The sequence below is a fragment of the Eucalyptus grandis genome, chromosome 1, assembly GCF_016545825.1.
Source record: "Eucalyptus grandis isolate ANBG69807.140 chromosome 1, ASM1654582v1, whole genome shotgun sequence".
NCBI lineage: Eukaryota > Viridiplantae > Streptophyta > Magnoliopsida > Myrtales > Myrtaceae > Eucalyptus > Eucalyptus grandis.
Window position 1 is genome coordinate 53,386,916 of NC_052612.1, and position 24,246 is coordinate 53,411,161.

At 38.7% G+C, this 24,246-nt stretch overlaps 1 protein-coding gene across 1 annotated transcript; it reads right to left on the reverse strand.

Annotated features, from left to right (window-relative positions):
- Positions 1-20,349: 20,349 nt before the first annotated feature.
- On the reverse strand, positions 20,350-21,060 carry LOC104438835 (temperature-induced lipocalin-1). The gene is made up of 2 exons (XM_018869962.2): positions 20,581-21,060; positions 20,350-20,478 (listed from the first exon to the last, which is right to left on the reverse strand). Exons 1-2 carry the CDS (start codon positions 21,058-21,060, stop codon positions 20,350-20,352), a joined length of 609 nt encoding a protein of 202 aa, XP_018725507.2.
- Between the last annotated feature and the right edge of the window lie 3,186 nt (positions 21,061-24,246).

Below are 24,246 nucleotides of genomic sequence, written 5' to 3' on the forward strand. Positions count from 1 at the left end.
TACTTTCTTTGCCGTTTCTCTCTTTTCTTGTTGTGTTTCCAGGTAATGAGAGGAAGAAGGGTTTGTCTCGGGGTTTTTTGGGGAAAAGGAGTATTATTTTTTCTCTTTTTTGTTTTCCTTATTTGTTGCAATTTCTGTATAAGATTATTTCCCAATATTCCTCTTTCCTTGTGACGTGCCCGATTGTGGACCTTACGTATGTGGGAAAGTAATGTTAGAGTGTTACTGTTCGGAAGTTTTTTTCGAGAATAAGAATAACTTAAAAGGAAAATTTAGGTCATGTACCATAAAATTCGCCAATTTCCTTTTTATTTGGACATTATCTGTGAATTTCATATTATGTGGATAAAAATGGCTTGTTGATTTTCAAGGGAGTAGCAAATTTAAATTTGGCGAACTGGAAAACTTGGGGCGCACATGATAAAATCTATACTTCTCTATTTTTTGTTTCTTTGTTCCTCGGAATATGTTTGAAAGCATGTAAATCCATTTAGTAATGTAATTTAATTTTTCTATTTTTGAAATAGATTTTTATTCCATAAATTAAGAAATTAATTTTGATCAGAAATCAATTTCTGTTTCAGAAATTTTATCATGCACACTCTTAGCAGCCTAGAAAATTGACTATTTCTCATGTGTCAACTTCATGGAAAAACATCAAGGAAGGACCAAATGCATGTCGAGTGCGAAATCAGATTCAAGCCTTGAAAGGACTGCATTATCTTATTGTCTAAAAAGAGATTCAAGTCAAAAATGATAAAGACCGTAGACAACATGCGTCGACTCATTTGACTTCGTCAACGAATGATTTTGGAAAAAGAAGAAATCTCTTACTTAAGATATATTTGAGAACTCTCGCAACACTTCAACATTTTTCTTGATGTTTTGTACATCTTGATTTAAGTGGGTGAATGGCTTATTACCTCAGGGCCAATTCTCTAAAAAAAACTCCAAACTTTAAGTATAATTTCAAATCTATCCCAAACTTTTTTTTTATCATAAAAAAAGCCCTAAAATTTAGGTCAATTTCCAAATTTGCCCCTGAATTTTGTGTTGTCTAAAAAAAATCACGAAATTTTAATCTATTCTCAAATTTGCCCATGGTCTAGTCTCAACTTAACGTGGCATTTCCACATCGATAATAGATACACATTGGCGAGGCGACATGAAAAATTTTCTTCAAAATAAAACCTTTCTAGGATATAAAAATTAGGGATGACTATTCGTGACTTTTGGATAGAAGGCTAACAAGGGCAAATTTAGGACTAGAGGAAAAATTGATGATTTTCTTTCCAACAAAATTGGGGTAGATTTGGGATTGAACCTACAATTTGAGGTTTTTTCTAAGACAAAAAAAAAGTCCAGGGTAGATCTGAGAATAAACCTAAAGTTTGGGCATTTTCTAAGAAAAAAATTTGGAGTAAATTTGAGACTAGATCTAAAGTTTGGGGTTTTTCTTGAGACAAAAAAAAGTTTGGGGTAGAATTAGAATTAGACCTAAAATTTGGGATTTTTCAGGGAATTGGCCCTATTACCTTATTGCTAGCTGCAACGATTTCATCTTTTTGTAATAATTTTCCTTTTTGCAAATCCATTTGATTTTTCTTGGGAACGCTACACTAGTGAATTTTAGCCATTTGATGAATTACTCAAGCTCATTTGAACCGGGTCAACATTTGTTCTTTTTCGAGTTTGAGGGGCTTGACCATTACTAATTGAGCCGAGCTTGAAAATACTAGATTCGAGTGATCCACAAATAAAAAATCGATATTGTTTCTCCATCTTAGTATTCTTCCCAAAGGTAGAGTTTGAGCTCAAGTTTTAGTTTGAGTTGAACTTGATATTAAGCTAGAGTATACTAATTAACTGAGTCAAGTCGATTTTGGATCAGAATTCATCACAAACTTAATTAGGTTGAGCTTAAATTGTGCTAAAAGTCAAGATGAATTTAGCCAGAAGAGTCGAGCTCGAGTCAAGTATTTCACCTTGCATATGTGAGTTGGGTAAAATTCAAGCATCAAAATTTCACCTATTCTTGTGAGTTTTAGTTGTAGATCATGTCTAAGCTTGCTCATGGGACTCTTTTCTAGGGGAATGGAGTCTTGAATGGAGTCTCAAGAAATTAAAAAATCATTTCCTTATATCGTCGACGATTCTTTTTTGATGAGATAACGACACAAATAAATCTTTAAACTTTGATTTAACGTACAATGTGATCCATAAACTTTTAATTTATTTAATATGATCTATAGACTTTAGCCTAATGTTTAATGTAATCCATAAACTTTTGATACATGTTCAACATAATTCATGAACTACATGAAAATGTTCAATATAGTATTTATATTAGTTCAAGATCAAGGACACATTGAACATTTTCAATTAAACATGTACCAAAAATTTATTTGCTATATTGAACATATTAAAAGTTGAGGGACCACATTTCAAGGGCTTTTCCAATTTCACTACTCGACACGGTAACGCTAAAATGGACCATTTGGGATTTTATTTGCCCATATATGAATAGGCTATACCTCTCAACTTCATTTTGCTAGTAGGCTTCGTCTTATAGTGTATATATGATGGTGCATATATGCACACACATATTTCAAAAGTTTGAGTAATTGGGAGTACTACTAATGTGATGCCCCCAACACGACATCTCCAGCGTAGTCAATCTATTCTTTCACCTTTGCATGTGGAAGCATACGTGGACAAAGAATATCCTAGGACACCCAACATTCAAAAGACACATGCAAAAATATAAACCAAGCTAAGGTATTTCATTTATTATATATTCACTTTAAGTGACATGATTAGGTATACTGAGGGATTTCAAAAAGGGTTTGTCATCTCGAACTACAACAAAAATACACCCACAGTATTACCTCGACCCTGGGACTACTTTCAACACTGGTATGCCCAAAAATCGTTACTTGGATCCAAAGTTGCTACTTCACCGTCCTGCCCTTGCCTCAGTCTATCGTACTGCCATCACCGTCATCTCCATCACCACGTGGGATCAGCCCTACAAACTATTATTTGACGTGTGCATAGACAGCAAGGAACCCCAAGAGTATTAGGCCCGTCGAGACACCTATGTCGATGGATAGTACCACTATACACCGAATAAAGGTGACATCCGAAAAATTAGGCTCTACAAACTTGGAAAAGTCCCAAGTGAGGTTCGCCGGGACACCATAACTGATGGACGTAGAGGCAAGAAGGATTGGCGTATCTACTATTGATCTGAAAAAAGGACAATCAATAACCAGTGAGTTTAAACCCAGCAAGTAGAAAGTCCACCATTCTATATTACAAAAACCAATCATTGTACTAACAAGAGAAGCTTTAATATAAAACATAGGGAATCATTTCCAAATCAACTTGTCGAAGAGCCTTTTTCAAAAGCAACATAACATATTAATAAGAAAGTTAACTTTTCTAAACAGGTAACCCAGTAACTCAAATGGAATTTAAAATTGCCAAGACCGTATTCAAGATAAATTCATGCTGCCACTACCTTTCAGGGAACCTCATTAACCCTAGGCATCTTGCATCCATCCGACATCACGAGGACATTTGGGGAAACTATCTTACATCCTCTAGGCATATGGAGGAACCTAGTTACCCCTTCAAGCATCCCTACTACAACCCTGGACATCGTTATTCTAAGGACTAATGGCATTCTCAAGTCATACATTTGTACCATGGTGCAGCAATTTCATAATTCAATTCAAGAATACCTTGACCTTATTACTACTAAGGAAACTCAAGTGTGGAACCAACAAATCTTCATTCGCTTATAAATCACTAGACTGATATACACTCCCTAGTAAACAATACCAAATAAGGTGCAAAAAAATTCCATCCCAAGGTCCCCAAAACTTGCACTATAATGGCGTTCCGCATGCCTTTGGAAATTGAAAATTTTGTCTAGGTAAATAGGTTTCAAAAATTACAAAATTTTAATATGAGATAGACAAGATCCAGAGGAATATTTTCTGTGAAGGACTTGAAGTCCAATTCAGCTTATACAGTGCTATACAATTTTTAGTAACCCAGACAGAAACAGCAGGAAATTCCCCACCATGACAGAAAAAAATGATGAATGTCTAGCCAACTAAATGAATTCGAAAAATCATGAAAATTTTATATGTGATAGTTTAGGATGTACTCTACCATTTTCATGAAGGATGCTTGTTTTAATTTCTTAATTAAAAAAATCAGTGAAAAATGGAGATCTGGGAAAGGTCGGTTTCGTATCCCAAAAACAAGTTTATAGACCCGGTCATTTTTCAAATATATTTTTGTCATAGGAAATCCAAAAATTTTGAATTTAAAGTACGTTGTAGAACAGCAAGTAAGAGACGATTCTCGTAGGGACGCCTCAAGGAATTCACATCACACAAGTTAGTACAAAATTAGCAATACGGAGGCTCACTCTGAGGCTGAACCAGACCTAGGCAATCTCCACAATTTTTGCTCAAGTTTCAACATTTCAAGCCGAGTATATACGAGGTTCAAAAAAAAAAAACTTCCACGACATACGCCTGGACCCGATACTATGGATTCAGAAATTTTAGCTGGATAAACTTTTTGAAATTTTCAATGAGATACGAACATACGCAACATTCACAGAATTCACGGAAAATCCGAGGAAACTATCCTCACCAAATATAACCGATCGATATAGGATAGAACAGAGGATGTCTACTTGCCTCTAGTCCTAAAACGTGGTGTCGTGCGGCTTGACAAGGCTGAGGACAATCCCGGCTTGTGACTGAATAGAATTGGCAGGTCTTGGCGGGGATGGCTAAGCTACGGCTGCAAAGACGACATGAGGAGCAGCGGCTGGTGTTTTGGGGTTCTTCAAGCGGTGCGATCGCAGCTCTTCTCGCAGGCGCGACGTTGCTTCAACGTCGCGCCTGATGCCACCTGCTGAGCAGCTCTCTCATGGGGAGATAGACAGCTGGGCAAAAAACATGGCTGAGGTTTGTGGAAAAGGAGAGGGCAGTTGCTCATCCATCACCAGCTGACGCGTTCGCTGTCTAGAGGAGCGGATGGCGCGGGAGAAACGTTTGTTGCATAAAATCTCGATTAGACATTTACTACTATTTGGTTATTTGTGAATCGTTAAAGAAACGTTTCACGAAAGGTTATATATATGTATATGTATAAATTTGTGAACCTAATTTATGAAATGGGTTCTGAAATAATTTGTAAAATATGCTCTAAATTGTGAGATGAATTATGGATTTGGTTTGTGGAACGTTGGAGTATAATGGTTTGATGTTATTATCATTGTAAACTCAATTAGGGGTTTTTAGCTTTCCATACTGGTTTCAAGATATCCTTCTAGAGCTGCCAAGCAACTAGATGATGATAGGTGGGGATCTTGGCCGTTTTGTCATTAGATGTTATATCATGACCATGAATAGATATTTAACTCGAGATTGATCAATGAATTGGACCATTGATATTTGTTCAGTTATTTGTTGATTAAAGTAATATTTCTAATATGTATATGATCAAGTTAAAGTGATACAACTTATTTTGATCTTATATATATTATAGATTTGAGGTAAGTGAGTTTTGATATTATATGGGATAAGTACACTAATTGTGCCATAAGTTGTGGACGGTGCTCACTTTGGTGCCAAAAGTTTCCGCCGGATCACTTAAGCGCCAAATCGGAGGAAAAACGATCACTTTGGTGCCACTGACGATAGATTCAGGCCAAAATGATTACGTGGCTTTTATATTTTTTAAAAAAATTGAGAAGCCTTTTAAACAATGTCGTTTTCCGTCTTCCTTAAGAAAACGACGTCGTTTTGCCATCCTACGTGGATAGCCTCACAAAAATGACGCTGTTTTTTATATTTTATTTGGAGATTGAAATTAGGGTTTTTTTGTCCGTCATTGCTCGTTCGCCGTCGCTCGGCCGCCGTCCCTCGGCCACCGTCACTTGGCCGCCATCCCTCGGCCGCCGTCGCTCAGCCGCCATCCCTCGGCCGCTGTCGCTCCACCGCCATCCCTCGACCTCCATCGTAGTTGCTTGCCACAGCAAGACAAAAGAAAAAAAAAATAGAAAATCCCGAGAGAGAGGGAGGTGTCGACGATGAGGGCGGAGGAGGGGATGGTGGGGCCACGGCCGCCACCTTCGTAGCAGCTGGCTTCGCTGACAACCTTCGTGGCGTTCCAGATCTTTGCGGCTACCATTGGCCGGATCACTCATGCTTCTGGAGATTCTTCAAGCTCGCGTTTCCTCTGCACCCAACGATATTCCTTGGGAAAAGGCAGTGGTGGGGCTGAGATTCAGGGATTTGAAAGGTTGATAAGGTGATTGAAAATGGGGGAAAACTACTGGGGGAGGGCGAAGGCGAATGCGTGGTTTCTTTTCTAGAAAATTACTGGTGTTGTTGGTTCTGCGCTGCTGGTGTTGCTGGTTCGGCGCTATTGGTGTTGCTGGATCTATTCGGGGAAGAAGACGACACAAAACGGCGTCGTTTGGGGATTTAGGGTTTTGAATTTGGGGGAAAGACACAAAATGACGTAGTTTTGGTGTTAGGATGCTAAAACGACGTCGTTTGAAAACCTAAGTGATCCAATGGAAACTCCGACAAGCCACATCAGCATAAGAAATTTATAAATAAAAAAAAAGGCCACGTCAGATTTCCGGCCGATTAGATCGGCGTTGGCACCAAAGTGAGTGTTTTTCAAATTTTTTGGCACTTAAATGATTCGACGGAAACTTTTGGCACCAAAGTGAGCGTCGTACACAACTTATGGCACCATTAGTGTACTTATCCCGATATTATACTATAAATGTGCGTAATAGATGCTCAATCTGATTAGAAGACATACCATTTGTCTTAAATGTTTTTCTAGTTCTTCATCTAGGTATGAGATTAGCTAGTTGTATATGAGTCGATACTTGCTAAATATTACGGTTGGTTTGTGTTTGAGAACGTAGTCTCTCAATGGAAGGACAACCATGTCGTTCTTGCATTTTCGTCAGTTGGAGTTGGAGAGTGACAATCAATTCTCTTCACACAATAACTTCATGCAATAACCACTGCTTTTTCATATCAAACTATTTCTTTTCTTCTTTATCTAATGACAGCAAACAATTTCAACATCATTTCATCCAGCTGCTGCAAAATAAGTTTCCTCCCTAGAACGGACTTGATCCACCAAATGCCTTTAAAGCCCTAGGCTCCTCCTTATTGCGGCGGCGGAGTCTTGCTCTGTGGAGTCTTGCGAAACTTGCTCACATCATATCCTTCATCAACAGCCTTCTAAACCAGCTGATTATAGATTTTATCATCTATATGACTCTGTCTGCTCAGTATCTGCAAAATAATAATAATAATAATAATAATAATCATAATCATAATTTATCATCATCATCATCATCATCATCATCATCATTACTACTACTACTACTACTATTATTATTAATCCCATCAATTTGCCTACAAAAGTGAAGGAATTAAAACAAGAATTAGAACCCAAATCTCACTTAGTACAAATCGCCCAGTGAACGATCAGTCATAAACCAAAACCTTTGGCTTCTAATTTCTCTAGCCATCAACTGGGGCAAAAAGTAAAAAAGAAAAAGAAAGGAAAACCTAACAAGAAGGATACATACAAAGAGACATCCTGCTGGGCTCGCCAACGATAGCATACTGATAATTAGCGTCAAGGTACAAGACCCAGTAGTCACCCACCACAGTGAAGGTGGGAATCTGTTATTCTTAACATTGGTATCGGAGGCATCGTTCATGTTTCCCAATCCCTTTTCATGTTTATGATTTGTTTTTGATTGAATTTTCGTGAAACACCACCGTTGGCCGATCAAGGACGGAAAATCCCTACACTCGCGTGCTGTTCACCATCTTTTGTGATTTTCTATAAGTCGAAATTCGTTTTTAATAGTGTAGGGTCGAAGCTCTCGTCGATACGAGAAAATCGAGTGGCGGATCGCCACTGGAGGCTGCCAAACGTGCCGCCACAGTGGCTGAAAGGAACCGGTGACATCGGCCCGTGCAACGCACGCACCGATTCCGTCTTCCTCAGGCACGTGTGACCCACATGCCATTTTGGCCCCAGGCACGTGCGACGCACACGCATGGCACGTGCCGGTCAATTCGTCCGACTCAACCCAACCAGTCCGACAGGCCCGACCCGTCCGACCCAATTGACCCATTGACTTGACCCTTTGACCGTTGACTACCGTTGATATGTTATTCCTAACATTGGTATCAGAGGCGTCGTTCATGTTTCCCAATCCCTTTTCATGTTTATGATTTGTTTTTTATTGAATTTTCATGAAACACCACCGTCGGCTGATCAGAGATGGAAAATCCCTACACTCGCGTATTGTTCACCCCGTTTTGTGATTTTCTATAAGTCGAAATTCATTTTTGATAGCGTAAGGTCAAAGCTCTCGTTGATACGAGAAAATCGAGTGGTGGATCGCCGCTGGAGGCCGCCGGATGCGCCGCCACGCGTGGCTGGAAGGAACCGGTGTCATCGGCGCGTGCAATGCACGCGCCGATTCGGTCTTCCTCAAGCGCGTGCAACGCACTTGTGAATTGATAGGCCGAAATTGTGAGAAGAAGAAGATTGCATATGGATTTCATTTATGAGCCGCATGTGTGAAGAGGTTTCTTTCATTGTCTACTACTCATCTTTGCAGGTTGGACTTTTGGACTTGGGAAATAAATGGAGGAAAGTGGACGGCAGCCCACTTGCATTAAATGTTGAAGCATCCAGGGATGGGTGTGGAGCTATTTCGGTCTTCCCTAAATTAATTTGTTCCCTCTCGTCTTTTGCCAAAGCCATGGTTGCTGACTTTGAGAGAGAGAGAAAAATAAGGGAAAAGAAAGTCTTACGTTCATCCATCTTTTAATGCATGCACATGCATTCACAGGCATAAATTATAGTGGGGTTCCTTTGTCATTTCTTTCATCTGAAAAAGACTTCCTTGTGCTACAATAAATGATGGAGACCCTCTTTTGTATTATAAGAGAGAGAGACGTCCAACGAAGAAGGGTGCACAAAGTTCCCTCGATGGTCAAGAGAGCGCCAAAGTCCTTGGTGATCAAGAGGAGTAAGACTACATAGAGGAGAGTGCAGAGAATTCTTCTCGTGAGAGTTTTTTTCTCGTTGTAGTGCTAGATAAATTCTTGTGAGTAGATTTCATGTAATTCATCAAGTGAGATTTCATTAAGAATTGTGAGGGGCTAAATACTTTAATGTAATTAGGGATTGGAAAACATTTAGTGAGTGTTTAAGTACTCGAGTAATTGTAATCTCTAGTATAGCGCTTAGTTTCTATAGTTGAATTCCATGCTATTCTCCCTATGAACATAGGTTTCGAAATTCGGATCGAACTACATAAATTAGGTGCCTGATTCCCTTTCCTTCCTTACGACTATTAAATCCGATTTGCTTATCTATATTCAGAGAAAAGTACACTATAAGTGCCATAACTTTGATCAAATGAACACTTAAGTGCCATAACATACGAAAGGTACACTTAAATGCCACATTTGAAGAAAAGTAGGACATCCGAGTGTCACCTCCGGTGAAGCCAGCCAAAAATCATATGTGGCATTTAAATATTAATATTTCTCACCAAGGTGGCCCATCGGAGAGCTGACTCAGCTTTAATTCACAAAAAACGACGTCATTTCAATAATTGGCCAAAATAGAGCCCTTAAATCAACCAAAATAACGTCATCTCCCCAATTGCCCTAAATCTAAAACCTTAAATCGGGCAAAATGCCATTGAAGCGCTGCAACCCTAGTCTCGAACCCTAATTCAATTTTCCCCAACTTCTTCAGTCGAATATTGGAAATAGAGAGTAGGACTTTCAACAGTGGTTCAAATTTATATCGCCGAAGCGAAGGAAAAGGCAAGCGTTTCTGTTTTTAAGAGTCCAAGAAGAACATCATGGACTCGAACGAATCTCGGGAGAAGATTTTATGGATATGCCCGATATAGAGAAGGGTCGAAGTGCAAATATTTCAAATAGGTCGATGCAAAATTCTCTCACCGAACCACAGAGGTGATATTTGACCTACTTGATGGATGTCATCAACCTCCATCTATGCTTGCGGACGACTTGGACGATGTTGACTCAATGCAAGCTCAAGCATCTTCTGCTAACCAATTGAAGAATGAAGTTTCAATGATGAAAATTGAACGAAAGTGTTACCGAGCATTTCTTATGTTGCTGTTTTTTTGTCTATCCTACTTTATGATGAAATGTAAAGTATTGAAAGCTGAGAAGAAGTTTCTCTGACTATCATAGTTGTAAATGAGTGGAAAAATGTACTTGTTTTAAATTAAATGTAACTTATCTTTTTGGAAGATAAGAAGAAGTTTTGTGTTGTTTACAAGATTGTTGTGGCTTTTTAATTTTTTTAGGCTGTCATTGTATTATGTGTTACTTCTTGTGCTTGTGGGGAGGTCAAGGAAAGGGAATGAATGAATGAATGAATGAATGAGATGCTATTTATACTATGTTTTTACTTATTCTCGAATATAAATCGGTGATGATGGAATGTATATTAAGTCGATGTGTTATGATGACTTCTTTACTTGAACTGAATATAAACCAGCAGCAAACATTGAATTGAATGGAGTTGCCATATTAAACCAGTAGCTTCTCTGGTTTGCTGCAAACCACCATATACATAGGACAGACACGAGTGATTATTCGAGTGCTATAAGTTGTATATAGTAATCCCTTAAGTGCCAGTCATGATAAAAAAAAAAAAAAGTAATTTAAGTGTCAAGTTATAGTAAAATTGATCACTTAAGTAACGCTTGTAATTAATAGTGAATATTTAAGTGCCAAGTTTTTTAGAATGTGATCAGTTAAGTGCCATTTTTTTTTTTTTTTACGTTTCTTCTATAAATTGCACCAGCTATCAGCTACTACCAACCGCCGCCGCCACCTACCACTAGCCACCATCACCCTTTAGCCATCACCACCAGCCATACCAAGCATCCCAAGCATCCACTTGAACCACCACCAACCACCACTATGATGGTGATATGCCATTGCAGAAGTTGCTAGTGCAAGTTGCCTTACACCAGCTTGCACCAGGATTAGCACAAACCCCCAACCCAACCCCTATAATAGACCCACCATCAGTAAGCATTAGCAGTCACCACCGGCCACCACCACTAGCAACACCAACATCCCAACTACCACACAAGCACGTAGCCACCACCATAGACCTGCCATTAGCAGCCATTATTGGTGGTGGGTCATGGGTTTGTTGCAAAAGGGGCTCGTGCAAGCTAGGCTATGCACACTACACTCTTGCACCAGTAGTAGTTGTAGCAAGAGGCCCCAACCCAACCCCCACAATGCACCCACCACCACCAGGCTTCACTAGCCACCACCTCCAGCCACACGAACACCCATTCACCACCACAGATCCACCACTAGAAGCAATAAGTAAAAGTAAAAACAAAATAAAAAAATGAAAAAGGCAAAAATAACAAGCAAATAGATCGTTCCATTGATATTGAAATGAAGTCTGAAGTCTCATAAACTCAATGACAAACTACTATAAAAAAAAAAAAACATTCATAGTTGTTTAACTAACTCCTCAACCCCACAAACCATATCCCATCCCATTTTATCAATCAATATGCACAATGCCTCCTGTTTGTGCTCCTTTTGATGGACTTTTTACTTGATTCATAATCCATGCACTTTTTCTAACTGGACGTGAGACTTCTTCTCTAACTGTCTTGGGATGTGTTGATTTTGATGGAGCTACAATTGTCATAGGCTGAACTGATTCAGAAGGAGCTGCAACTGTCGTAGGTTGAACTGATTTAGATGGACCTACAACTGGGTTCTTCTTACTCTTCTTTCTTGTTGGCGCAGCCAATGTCTTCTTCTTTATTGGCGCAACCGTTGATTCTTGAGTTTGGCCTTGAGAGATAAGAACCTCTGAACTTTTCTCAGGTTTCAAAAAGAAAACTCAATTATCAACAAAATTTTGCACTATAAATTAAATTAAATACAGCTTATAAAGCTTACAATAAGAATAACTGTTCCAGAACGTTCATTTGTATAAAAGCCATAACCATATTGTTTTAGCATCTTCCCAAAAGCCCCTCTTGTTCGAAGGAGAGGCTCACTTTCAGGTACTTGTAATTGGTTGGCTCTTCTTATCACATGTGATTTCTTGGGCTCTTGCTGTGGCTGTCCAGCGACAGCAGGGGCTTCTTCAGCCAATTCTTCAGCTAGGCGTCTTCTAAATGGCCTTTTTGTAAGTGGCTCTTGATTTGGCTTTCTTCTGGTTGTTTTTCTATTTAGCCCTTCAGCTTTAGTGACACCTTCGGTTGACTTTTGTGGTGGCCCTTGTGATGACCCTTCTAGTGGCCTTTGTGGTGACCTTGGTGATGGATCTTGTGGTGGCCCTTTAGTTGGGCCCTCTATTAGCGGCTGAGCTGTAGCTTGCCTTCTTCGAATCTAAGAAAAAGATAAATGACATCATAAATATAGCATCAGGCCATATAACGATGTCTAGGAAAACTAGACTCAAATTATTGAACTGACTATGTATTTTTTTTCTCTATTGCTGCTAACGAACAGTCGACTTAATTGGCCCTCCAGTTTCTTCAGCCAATCCTGCAGCTAGTTGTCTTCTACTTTGCCTTCTTTGAACAGGCCTTTCGATTTCAGGTATAGCAAGGGCTTCCACCTATCCTTCACATGGGTATCTTCTTCCTTGCGTTCTTTGAACATGCCCTTCAGTTTCAAGTACAGCAGGAGCTTCGGCCAATTCTTCACGTGTCATTCCCGTAACCTGACAAAGACAAAAACATTACATACATGTTACTTATATCTATGTACATATTTATAACCAACCATAAAGCAAAATAAACACAATTGTCATGACTTATTGGGTTTATTATCGTGGACTGAAGAACAGTCGACTCACTTCGCCTTTCTTCTCCAACCGTCCCTTCACTAGGGCCTTCGGCCCTACTCAACTGTTCATGTTGCTTCCTTAATTGACAACATCTAGTATTGTGCCATACTATATGGAAAAAAGAGCACTTTATCGGTACACGTGTCATATTCATCCTATGTTGACATGAGACATCTTCCTTCGTCATTCTTCGTTTTTGCTTTGGTCTTCCCATTTTCTTCTTTATTGGCAAAGGTTGAGGTGCTTCGTGATCTGTTGGCTCCCAGAACTTACTACTTCTAATTGGCTGCAACATGAATTGATACGAAATAAGATATCTCGGTTTCTTGTACCAATCATCAATGTAGCCTTCTGTGTTGTGGCCATTCAATTCAATGGCACATATGACATGTGCACAAGGAATTCCACTTAGTTGTCATGCTCTACATGAACACTTCATCGTATTTAAATGGACAACATATTTATCGAAACATTTCATGATCTCATATCCTTCATCCCCATTCTAAATGGGATGACAATACCTGCTTGCAGCCAAGTTCTCATCCAATTTCTTAGTAATCCTAGGACCACATTGCCTAGTCCACTTTGCAGCCTCATCTCTTTGTCTATGCAGCCGAGTCATGACCATAACCCACATGTCTTCGAGCATCGAGATAATTGGTTTGTATCTTGCCCATATTATCCTCCCATTGAATGATTCGCAAATGTTGTTATCGATGTTATCGCACTTGAATTCCTCGCTGAAGAACGTCCTACACTAATACTTCGGTTCTGTTTGGAATCGTGCATCATAACCTTCCTTTGTCAATTGAAGCAGTTTTTCTTTGGCCATCCTAAAGTCAGCCATATTCGTGTTCTTTGCTAGCTGCCAAAAGTGCAATTGCAACTTGTCCCCTTTAAATTTCTTTGCCTAACTTGCGTATATGTGCCACGCACATAGTCGATGTTCAGTATAAGGCAACAACTCAACTATTGCTGAAACCAATACCTACAATAATTCAAAATAATAAATGTAAACAAATGACATGTTGATATCAAAAAGTAAATAATTGACCAAATTTTTCAAAAAGCAAACATTACCTTTTGTTGATCACTCATGAACGCTCACCCTGCCCCATTTGTTATCTCCAAATCAGTCTCAAATTTTTTAGGAACCAGGACCAATTGTCCTTGTTCTCTACCTTCACAACAACCCAAGCCAAGTGGAAATATTTGGTTATTTGCATCTCTTCCAATTGCTGCCAGCAATTCTCCCTTGCACAAGCCCTTCAAAAAACATCCGTCCAATCCTATAATCCATCGACAACCAGATAAAAATCCTTGTTTGCATGCATCGAAGCAAACATAGAACTTATCAAGCTTGGTCCCAATATCAGGAAGTGGTCTTTCCACGACCTCTATATACACTATATTTGAAGGATTTTGCAACTTACACTCCCAAGCATAATCCCACAACTGTCCATATTCGCTGCTGTATTGACTAATGAGTATTTTCATCACCTTTTGCTTCAATCTTTTGCATTGAGTCCTGGATATATTGATGCCTATTTGCTCCTTCACCAGAATTCTGAACTGAGTAGTATTAATCTGAGGCATCAGCTTAATCAAGTCAAAAAAGTGGTTCGACAACCATGCACTTGTTACCCTTATATTTTGAAAATTAATGGAACAAGTATGTTCCTCTTGGTAGGCTCTAATCCAGAAAGATCCACTTCTTTTAACAAATGCGCCATAGATCTTCCACTGAGAGTTTTGCTACGAACACCTAGCTCTTACAAAGGTCTTAGTGTTTCTAATGAAGTCAATATTCCTCTGTGCAGCAATAGAGTTCTTCAGTATAGCTTCTCTAAATTGTTTCGCATCATGAAATTTCATACTTGTAGGAGAGGCAACGGATGGATCATAAGAAGGAAACTTATCTTTCCTTCTACGCACAGCTCCTTCATCTTCTTCAAGCTCATCTTGGGAAATAGCATTCTTGACGCTTTCTTCATAATCAGTCTCCTTGCCAGCAGCACCAGCACCAGCATCTGCAGGGCCTTCGGCCTTGTTTGGAACTTCATCTGCTACCTTCAAAGCCGCAAACTTATCTGTTAAAAAATCCCTTCATTTTTTTCTTGACTCTACAAGCTCCTCGTCATCGTTATCACTTATAAAATTGTTAGCAGGCAACCCTTCATCATCATCATCAGTTGATTCAGCTACTTCCCACTCTAATCCAGTGGTTGTGACATCACCTATGTCATCATCACTTTGGTGAACTGCATCTGCGCTCCTCTCCTGTCCATCATATTTATCCTGCCCTCCTTCGACCCTAACGTCAGTACTACCTTGAATACTATCTCCTATTTGTCCTACTTGGGCACTCTCTCCATCATCATCTTCGTCCTCACTTTCAATATCGTACTCAACATATATTTTTACCTCTTCACCATGAAGATAATGATATAGAACATCCCTGAAACCATTATCATATTCTAAGCATCTCAAACCATCTCTTAAGTCTTTCCCATGAATACAATACAACAAGTTCTGAACTTTACAAGGCAAATAAGTCCTTATATCCCTAACAGATCCTATATAAGATTTCTTTATCTCGACAAATATGGTGCTCTCATTTTCACCCTCATACTCCCACTCATCCTCCCCAATCACAAATTTCCCACCGTAGCAAACTATGACAACAACATAATCCTTGTCATAAGCCATTTCTACACCAAGAACAAGAAAAAGAATAATTAGTTTTTGGGACCACATCCACAAAGGACAATAGACAATAGACAATTGCACATGGGAGTCCCCTCTCATGGACTTTATTAAATAGAGGAACCCACACTGACAATATGCCCCTACATAACAGCCAAAAAAGAGGTCGCCACTTTAATTATTTGTCTTCCATTCCCTTAAAATATTAACCAAAAACAGAGGTCCCCACAACAAGCACAGCCTAAGCAATTTTGTTTACTATCTTTTGCTGAACTAAACCTGCGATGTGAGAGAATGTACATCAACTTAATCAAATCTATTTTTCTCGTGAAAACACATACAAAAAATTAAGGAAAGCTCGATGTAAAAATAAAGGGTGAAAGTTATGTTTCTCATCCAATCAAGAGAAATCATACCCTACTCTATGATGTCTGGCCATTAATATATTGTGTCAAGAGGTCATTATACAAACCAAGAGAAATTCATAGGAAAATCCAAGTCTTGAATTTATCCATTGCACAATAGATTGATACTACATGTCAAAAGAGCTAATATAAACTTTAAAATGAGGTACTTACATGTGGTTCCAAATATGTCCCTTACAAGTAAACGAGCTTATATAAAGTATCAAAACAAATTGTGCACTCCTCAATGTTCCCTGCATATATCTTGACTATTTGATTAGAAACAACAATTAGGAAAGAAGAGTAAAAGAACCAAAAGATCATAATCAAGGGAACAAAAGTAGATTGATAGCAAAGTTGTGTGTTTTTTGCAAAGCACTTGAGGGCTATTATTTCACACCTTCCACCTTAATCTATCTATCATATCCCACCTAATTCAATATTTTGTTTCCCTCAAACACACTAGTTCCTAGTTCCACCTTATTCAATATTTCGTTTCATTCGAGCATCGACTGCAAAAATCATTGACCGAGGCGAGCATCTCCACACAAGGGAGTAGCCAAACAAAGCACACACATTTCAATAGAAATTCCATCGGAGACCTAATAAAATAATCGAGCCAGCCCTAATAAAATAATCGAGCCCTAATTTCATCACAGGGGAGGGGGAGAAGGGCTCGAGCTAGCCCTAATAAAATAATCGAGCCCTAATCTCATCACAGGGGAGGGGGAGAGGGGGTCGAGCCAGCTCTAATAAAATAATCGAGCCCTAATTTCATCACAGGGGAGGAAGAGAAGGGGATGAACCTCAAGGAGCGATGATGGTGAGCGGTGATGACGAGCGACGACGGTGAGCGGTGATGACGACCAACAAGGGTGAGCGGCGATGACAACCAACAATGGTGAGCGGCGATGACGACCAACAACGGCAACTAACGACGGCAACCGATGACCACCTCTGGGCATGAACGACGACGGAGAGAAGGACCTGAGATCTAGTGTGAATGTGGATGGGGAGGAACGGCGACGGCCAAGTGTGCTTAAGCCAAAATAACCTAACAACGTCGTTTAGGTCAGCTCACTCAGTGTGGATGGACGACATCATTTTTGTTGTCCACGTGAGATTTTTTTTTTTTAAACATTTGCCACATCAGTAAAAGAAGTCGCCGGAAAATGCCACGTATACAATTTGATTGGATTTTGGCCAAATTGGCACTCAAGTGATCCACTTTGCTCCGATTTTGGCACTTAAGTGTACCTTTCGTAAGTTATGGTACTTAAGTGTCCCTTTCTGCAAAGTTATGGCACTCCAGGGGTCCGCAACTCTCTATATTCATAACATCTAGCTACTGCAATTTCATTCTTTTGTAATGATTTTCCTTTCTGCAAATCCGTGTGTTTTTTCTTGGGCACGCCACACTAGTGAACTTTAGTTGTCTGATGAATTACTCAAGCTCATTTGAACCGGGCTTAGCATTTTTTCTTTTTCGAGTTTGAGTGGCTTGACCATTATTAATTGAGCCGAGCTTGAAAATACTATACTCGAATGATCCACAAATAGATAATCGATATTATTCCTCCATCTTAGTATTCTTCCCAAAGGAAGAGTTTCAGCTCAAGTTTTAGCTCGAGTTGAACTCCATATTAAACTAGAATATATGAATTAATCGAGTCGGGTTGATTTTGGATTGGAATTCATCAAAAACTTGGTTAGGTTGAGATTAACTTGTGCTTGAAAAGTCGAGATGAATTTAGCTAAAAGAGTAGAGCTCGAGTCAAGTATTTGACCTTGCATTTGCATATGTTAGTTGGGCAAAATTCAAGCATCAAAATTTTAACGATTCGTGTGAGTTTTAGCTGTAGACCATGTCTAAGTTTTCTCATGAGACTCTTTTCTAGGGGAATGGAGTCTTGAGAGATTAAAAATCATTTCCTTATTTTGTCGAGGATCCTTTTTGATTGGGATAATGACACGAATGAATACTGAACTTTGATTTAATATATAATGTAGTCCATAAACTTTTAATTTCTTCAATGTAATCCATGAACTTTAACCTAATGTTTAATATGGTCCCTAGATTTTTCGTACATCTTTAATGTAGTCCATGAACTACATGAAAAATGTTTAATATAGTCCTTATATTAATTTAAGATTAGGGACAACACTAAACATTTTCAATTTAACATGTACTAAAAATTCAGGAACTACATCGAACATATGAAAAGTTGAGAGACTACATTTCAGTAGCTTTTCCATTGACGCTAAAATGGGCAATTTGGGATTTTATTCACCCATGTATGAACAGGTAACTCCCAACTTCATTTCGTTAGTGGCTCCATGTTATTTGTATATATATGTACAGTGCGTATATGCACCCGCACATTTCAAAAGTTCGAGTTCTTGGGACTACAACTAAATATATGAAAATGGGAGTCATCATATAGTTTTTAACTGGCTTCCCTCTCTGAAGGTTTATATGCATCACATAAGCCAATCAAATGTGTATTCAAAGCACATAGATAGAATTTCTTGTTTTACCTGGACTGTTCACATCATACGAAAAAGACAACGAAAAATTTACACAGTTGAAGGATAATCACTTCTTCTTTTCTTTTCTTTTTTTCTTTTCTTTTTCAATTTTTGTTGTTGCTGTTATGCGGTTTTCTTAACCACGAAATCATTTATGCCGCATCTAATAGTTAATATCATCAACAACGGTTAATTATCTCACTCATAAATCTGATATTACCTCAATGACCATGCTATAAGGTTTCATGAGGTGTCGATTCAGTCTGCGACGACATAAATACCTTGTTTATGAGGGATGAAAGACTAGTGATTCTTTAAAATGTCCATATGTCATTTGTCAATTGTATGCATGGTTTAAATTGTGTGGTATTGTGGAGCCGTGGGGTCTGAGGGAAATTGATTCAAAATTATGGTTTTGATCTGAACGAATTTTTAAAATTTCACACACAAGCTCCGAGTTGCGGAGGGCCCTGAATACTTGCTGTAGGCTAAAGTTTTGTCAACGCATAGAAGTAGGTTTGTGACTGAATACTTGATTTTGATATTGTTTTCCGCTAATTTAATAGGATTTGGAGTTCGTTGGCTTGAGATAACTTTTGTGGTTTGGTTAGACTTTTCCTAGTAAATGGTGGTTATCTTTTCTTTAAATTTGTAAACTTGTTTCATGAAAATAATATATATTCAAGATATTATAAATTATTAAAAGTATGCTACATAAAATCTAGATTAGACATTTACTACTACTTGGTTATTTGTGAATGGTTTGAGAAATATTTTATGAAAGGTGCGGCGAAAGGTAATACACACACACACACACACACACACATATATATATATATATATATATTAATTTGTGAACATTATTTATGAAAGGAGTTCTGAATTAATTTACAAAATATGTTTTAATTTATGAAATGAATTATGGATTTGGTTTGTGGAATATTGGAGGATAATGGTTTAATGCTCATTATCGTTATAAACTTGATTAGGGGTTTTTGGCTTTACATACTGGATTTAGGATATTTTTGTAAATCGAGTAACCTGTTAATAATAGGTGGGGCTGTTGGCTGTCTTGTCATCAGGCGTTATGTCATGACCATGACTAAATATCCAATGCCAGATTAATCAATGGACTAAATCATTAATGTTTGTTTAGTTGTATGTTTATTAAAGGAACATTTCACATATGTATATGATCAAGTTAAAGTAATACTGACTTATTTTGATCTTGTATGTATATTATATATTAGATTTGAGAAAAATAAGTTCAGATATTATTTTATAAATGTGCATAGTAGATGTTTGATTTGTTTAGAAGGCATATGTACTATTCATTGAGTTGTGGTTGCACATACCATTCATCTTAAATGTTTTTCTAGTTCTTCAATTTGGGTATGAATTAGCTAGTTGAATAAGAGTTGATACTTGTTAAATTATCTCATATATGTGTGTGCATTTTGATAATATATTAATGTTGATTTGTGTTTGAGAACACAGTCTCTCAATGGAAGGACAATCTTGTCGTTCTTCCATTTTCGTTAGTTGGCGTTGGAGTGTGACGATTGATTCTCTTCAAGCAATAACCACTGCTTTTCATATCAAACTATATCTTCTCTTCTTTATTTAATGACAGCAAATAATTTCAACATCATTTCATCCAGCTGCTGCAAAATTAAGTTTCCTCCCTAGAGCAGACTTGATCCACCAAAATGCCTTTAGCGCCCTAGGGTCCTTCTTATTGCGGCGGTGGAGTCTTGCTCTGTGGAGTCTTGCGGAGCTTGCTCACATCATATCCTTCATCAACAGCCTTTTGAACCAGCTGATTATAGATTTTATCATCTATATGACTCTGTCTGCTCAGTATCTGCCAAAAAAAAAAAAAAAACAATAATAATCCCACCAATTGGCCCATAAAAGTGAAGGAAAAAAGAAAAAGAAAGGAAAACCCGACAAGAAGGTTACATACAAAGAGAGACGTCCTGCTGGGCTCGCCAACGATAGCATAATGATAATCAGCGTCAAGGTACAAGACCCAGTAGTCACCCACCACAGTGAAGGTGGGATTAGACGGAGGCAAATAGAATTTCACTTTCAGCTTGGCCTCGTCGCTGCTCGGGTCGGCCTTGTAGGCGTTGCCCTTCACGAAGTTCCTCTTGCCATTGACCCAGGATTCGTTCAACAAGTCCAGGGTCCCATCGTCCTTTGGAGTGTACGTGGCCCTCGTATCCTCGCCGTCCTTGGGCAGGTAGGGCACCGGGAGGGAGGCGATCTCGTACCACCGTCCCGCATATCTCTTCAGATCAAGTCCCTTCACCACAGTAGGCTCGCTGTCGAGCTGGTAAAAGGGATTGAGTCCAGAGTTCGATCCCCGTGTGCACAGCACGCACGTGAACATAGAAGGAGAAAGCAGCGAGACTAGAAGAAAGAGTCCCTTCACGCCCTCCATCACTTTCTTTGCCGTTTCTCTCTTTCCTAGTTGTTGTGTTTCCAGGTAGCGAGAGGGAGAGGGACTTGTCTCGGGGTTTTATGAAGGAGAAGGATGCTTTTTTTTTTTTCTCCTTTTGGTTTTCCTGATTTGTTGCAATTTTTGTATAAGATTATTTCCCAATTTTCCTCTGTCCTTATGACATGCACGATTGTGGACCTTACGTATGTAGGGAACTAATGTTGAGTGTTCTTGTTCGGGAGTTTTTCGGCAGGATAGGAGTAACTTAAAAGGGAATTTAGGTCATGTACCATAAAATTTGCCAATTTCCATATAATCTCCCAATTTCCTCTTCATTTGTTGCATGATAATTCTTAGGAACTAATCAGTAAGAAAATCACTGATTTTAGGTTGTATCATCATATCTTTATGATTAGAGATTCAGACATTATGGTGTGTTTGGAAAGACTTTTTGGTAAAGTCTTTGAGGAAATGCAAAGGCCGTTGAGTTAAATGTGTTTTCCAAAATGCAAATTTTGTTTGGTAAATTGTATTGTAAAAGTCCATTGTGAAGTATCTTTAAGTAAAATAGTGTTTGGAAAAATTATATTTGCAAAAGGCTTTTGTTATTAAAAAAAGAAAAAAAAAAGAAAAAAGAAGAGTTGGCCAGCCAAGAACAAGTAATCACAGGCGAGGAGCAAGCAGTCTGGCGAAGGATAGGTAGTGTGATGCAGGCAATCCAGCAAAGATAGGCTGTCTGGCGAGGGTCGCACAACCCTCTGGCGAGCATCGCGATGACCAGATCTGGTTGCCGTGACCCTCGCCAGAGGATCGCCCGATCCATCGTGCCATGACCTCCACCGGGGCCACATGATCTTGGTCCCACGACCCTTTGGTGAGGGTCACGGCGACCACCAGATGGGTCACGCAAAGGTTGCAACACCTCCAGGGAGGTCGCCTGAAGGTCATGCCCGGTGACCACATATGGACGTGACCAAATCTACGACCAGATGGGTTGTGTGACCTTGAGGGTGGCAACCTCTTGATCTAGGTCGCGTGACCCTCACCTAAGGGGCGCACAGCCCTAGCGACCTTCACGTGGAGGTCGGGGCATGGCGGGCGCGACAATTGCAGGCGACTACCTGCCCTTCGCTAGCAACCGCTCACGAAGAAGAAAATGAATAGTCAGGGCAAAACTGGAAAGACAAAAAACTAGTGAGGATAATTTGGGAAGAATATTTTTTTTATTTACCCCAGAGCTCAACTTGTCAAGAAGGTAGCCCCAACTTGCCTTGGGCTTTCAGCCTTTTGAAGGCTGGCATTCCCTAAATGTGGTTTGAAAATTTTTTACCAAACACTCCTAAATTGGCCCAAGGAGCTTTGGGTGTTCAAAGTGGCTTCTAAAGGCCACTCCCAAAAGCACCCATTATCTGTGAATTTCATATTTATTGGGAAAAAAACGGTTTATTGATTTTCAAGGGAGCAGCAAATTCTAGTTTGAATATGGCGATCTGTGAATCTTGGCAGCCTAGAAAAGGGTCCATTTCTCACGTGTCAACTTCATGGAAAAACATCAAGGAAGGATAAAATGCATGTTGAGGGAGAAATCAGCTTCGAGCCTTGAATGGACTGCACTATCTTGTTGCCTAAAAGAGAGATTCAAGTCAAGAACGATACAAGACCGTAGATCACACGCATCAATTCATCTCATTCGCGTTGACGAATTATTTCAGAAAAAGAAGAAATAGCTCACTTAAGATATATTTGAGTACTCTCGCAAAACTTCAACATTTCTTTTGATGTTTTGTACATCTTGATTTAACTGGGTGAATGGGATAATGCCACATTTTAACCACATTTTCCAAATTTTGGCTTATTACCTCATTGTTAGCTGCTCCAATTTCATCTTTTTGTAATGATTTTCCTTTCTGCAAATCCGTTTGATATTTCTTGGGAACGCCACTAGTTGTTTGATATCCTAGGACGCGAAGTTGGTTTGTTCCCAATCAGTCGCACATAACTTGTTCGACAAAATGCTTGTGAAGAACTCTGTGTAAGTTGATTTCGTTTCCTTTTGTCATCCAAAGGCGTATTGCCACGGATCAAATCTCGTTAGTCAATTCTCAAGTTATTTCCATGATCAAATGCTTTTCTAGGTCATCATCGTTTTACTGTGTTTTGTGTTTTGTTCATGTTTTGGGTGTTTCGTTCATGTTTTGGGGGCTTTGGCGTATTAATCATTTTGGTTGAAGTTGTTCTCGGTTGGGTCGTGGATTGTTGAACAAAAGTTGAAATTCTGGGAATAGACAGGAGCATAGAAAGGTGGTGCAGACGAAGGAGGAGTTAAGTGGGCTTGAGTTTAGTTTAAGGAACTTCGGACTTAATTAGACGTGATGGAACTTAGGCCTATGTGGTTTTTAGTAGATTCGGGCTGGCTTTAGTCTCTCAAAGGTGTGCGGCTAAGTTTCTTTTTGGAGTTAATACTCTGAAAAACCCCAAATTGGTACACATGTGACAAATTTACTCTAAACTATTTTTTTAACTATGAAAAATTTCAAACCGATACACTCGTGACAAATTTACCTCAACTAACCATAAAAAAAAACCATAAACTTATATATTTATGACAAATTTACCCCAAACTAATTTATTCGACGTCAAAAAATCTCAAACTGGTAAATTTGCAACAAATATTCCTTCCACCAAATTGGATTAATACCACAAAAAAATCACAAAATTGTAAATTGTGACAAATGGAGCGTAAAATCCCAAATTAATATATGAGTCAATTGTCACGTGTTATTTAACTTAATAATTTGACAGTAAAATTTAATGAAAACTAATATAGGGTAAATTTGTCACAAGTGTACCAGTTTAGGATTTTTGGTGGTCAAAAAAATAGTTTAGGATAAATTTATCACAGGTGTACCAGTTTGGAGTTTTTTAGGGTATTAACCCTTTCTTTTTAGCAAGAAACTTTTAGTAAGAAAAATTAAAAGTTGGAAAAAGGTTTCAGAACTAATTTCGAGTAGTTTTTCTAGATTTTTTAGTCAACTCTAGTTTTGGAATTAGTGCTTGATTTTTCCTAAATTAGAATGCACATAGTTTAGGGATTTTGTAAACATTTTAGGATTAGTGTAGTCTTAAAAAAAAAGGAAAAAAAAAGTGAAAATCTTTGGATAAAAATTCTACTCAAAATTGAACAAG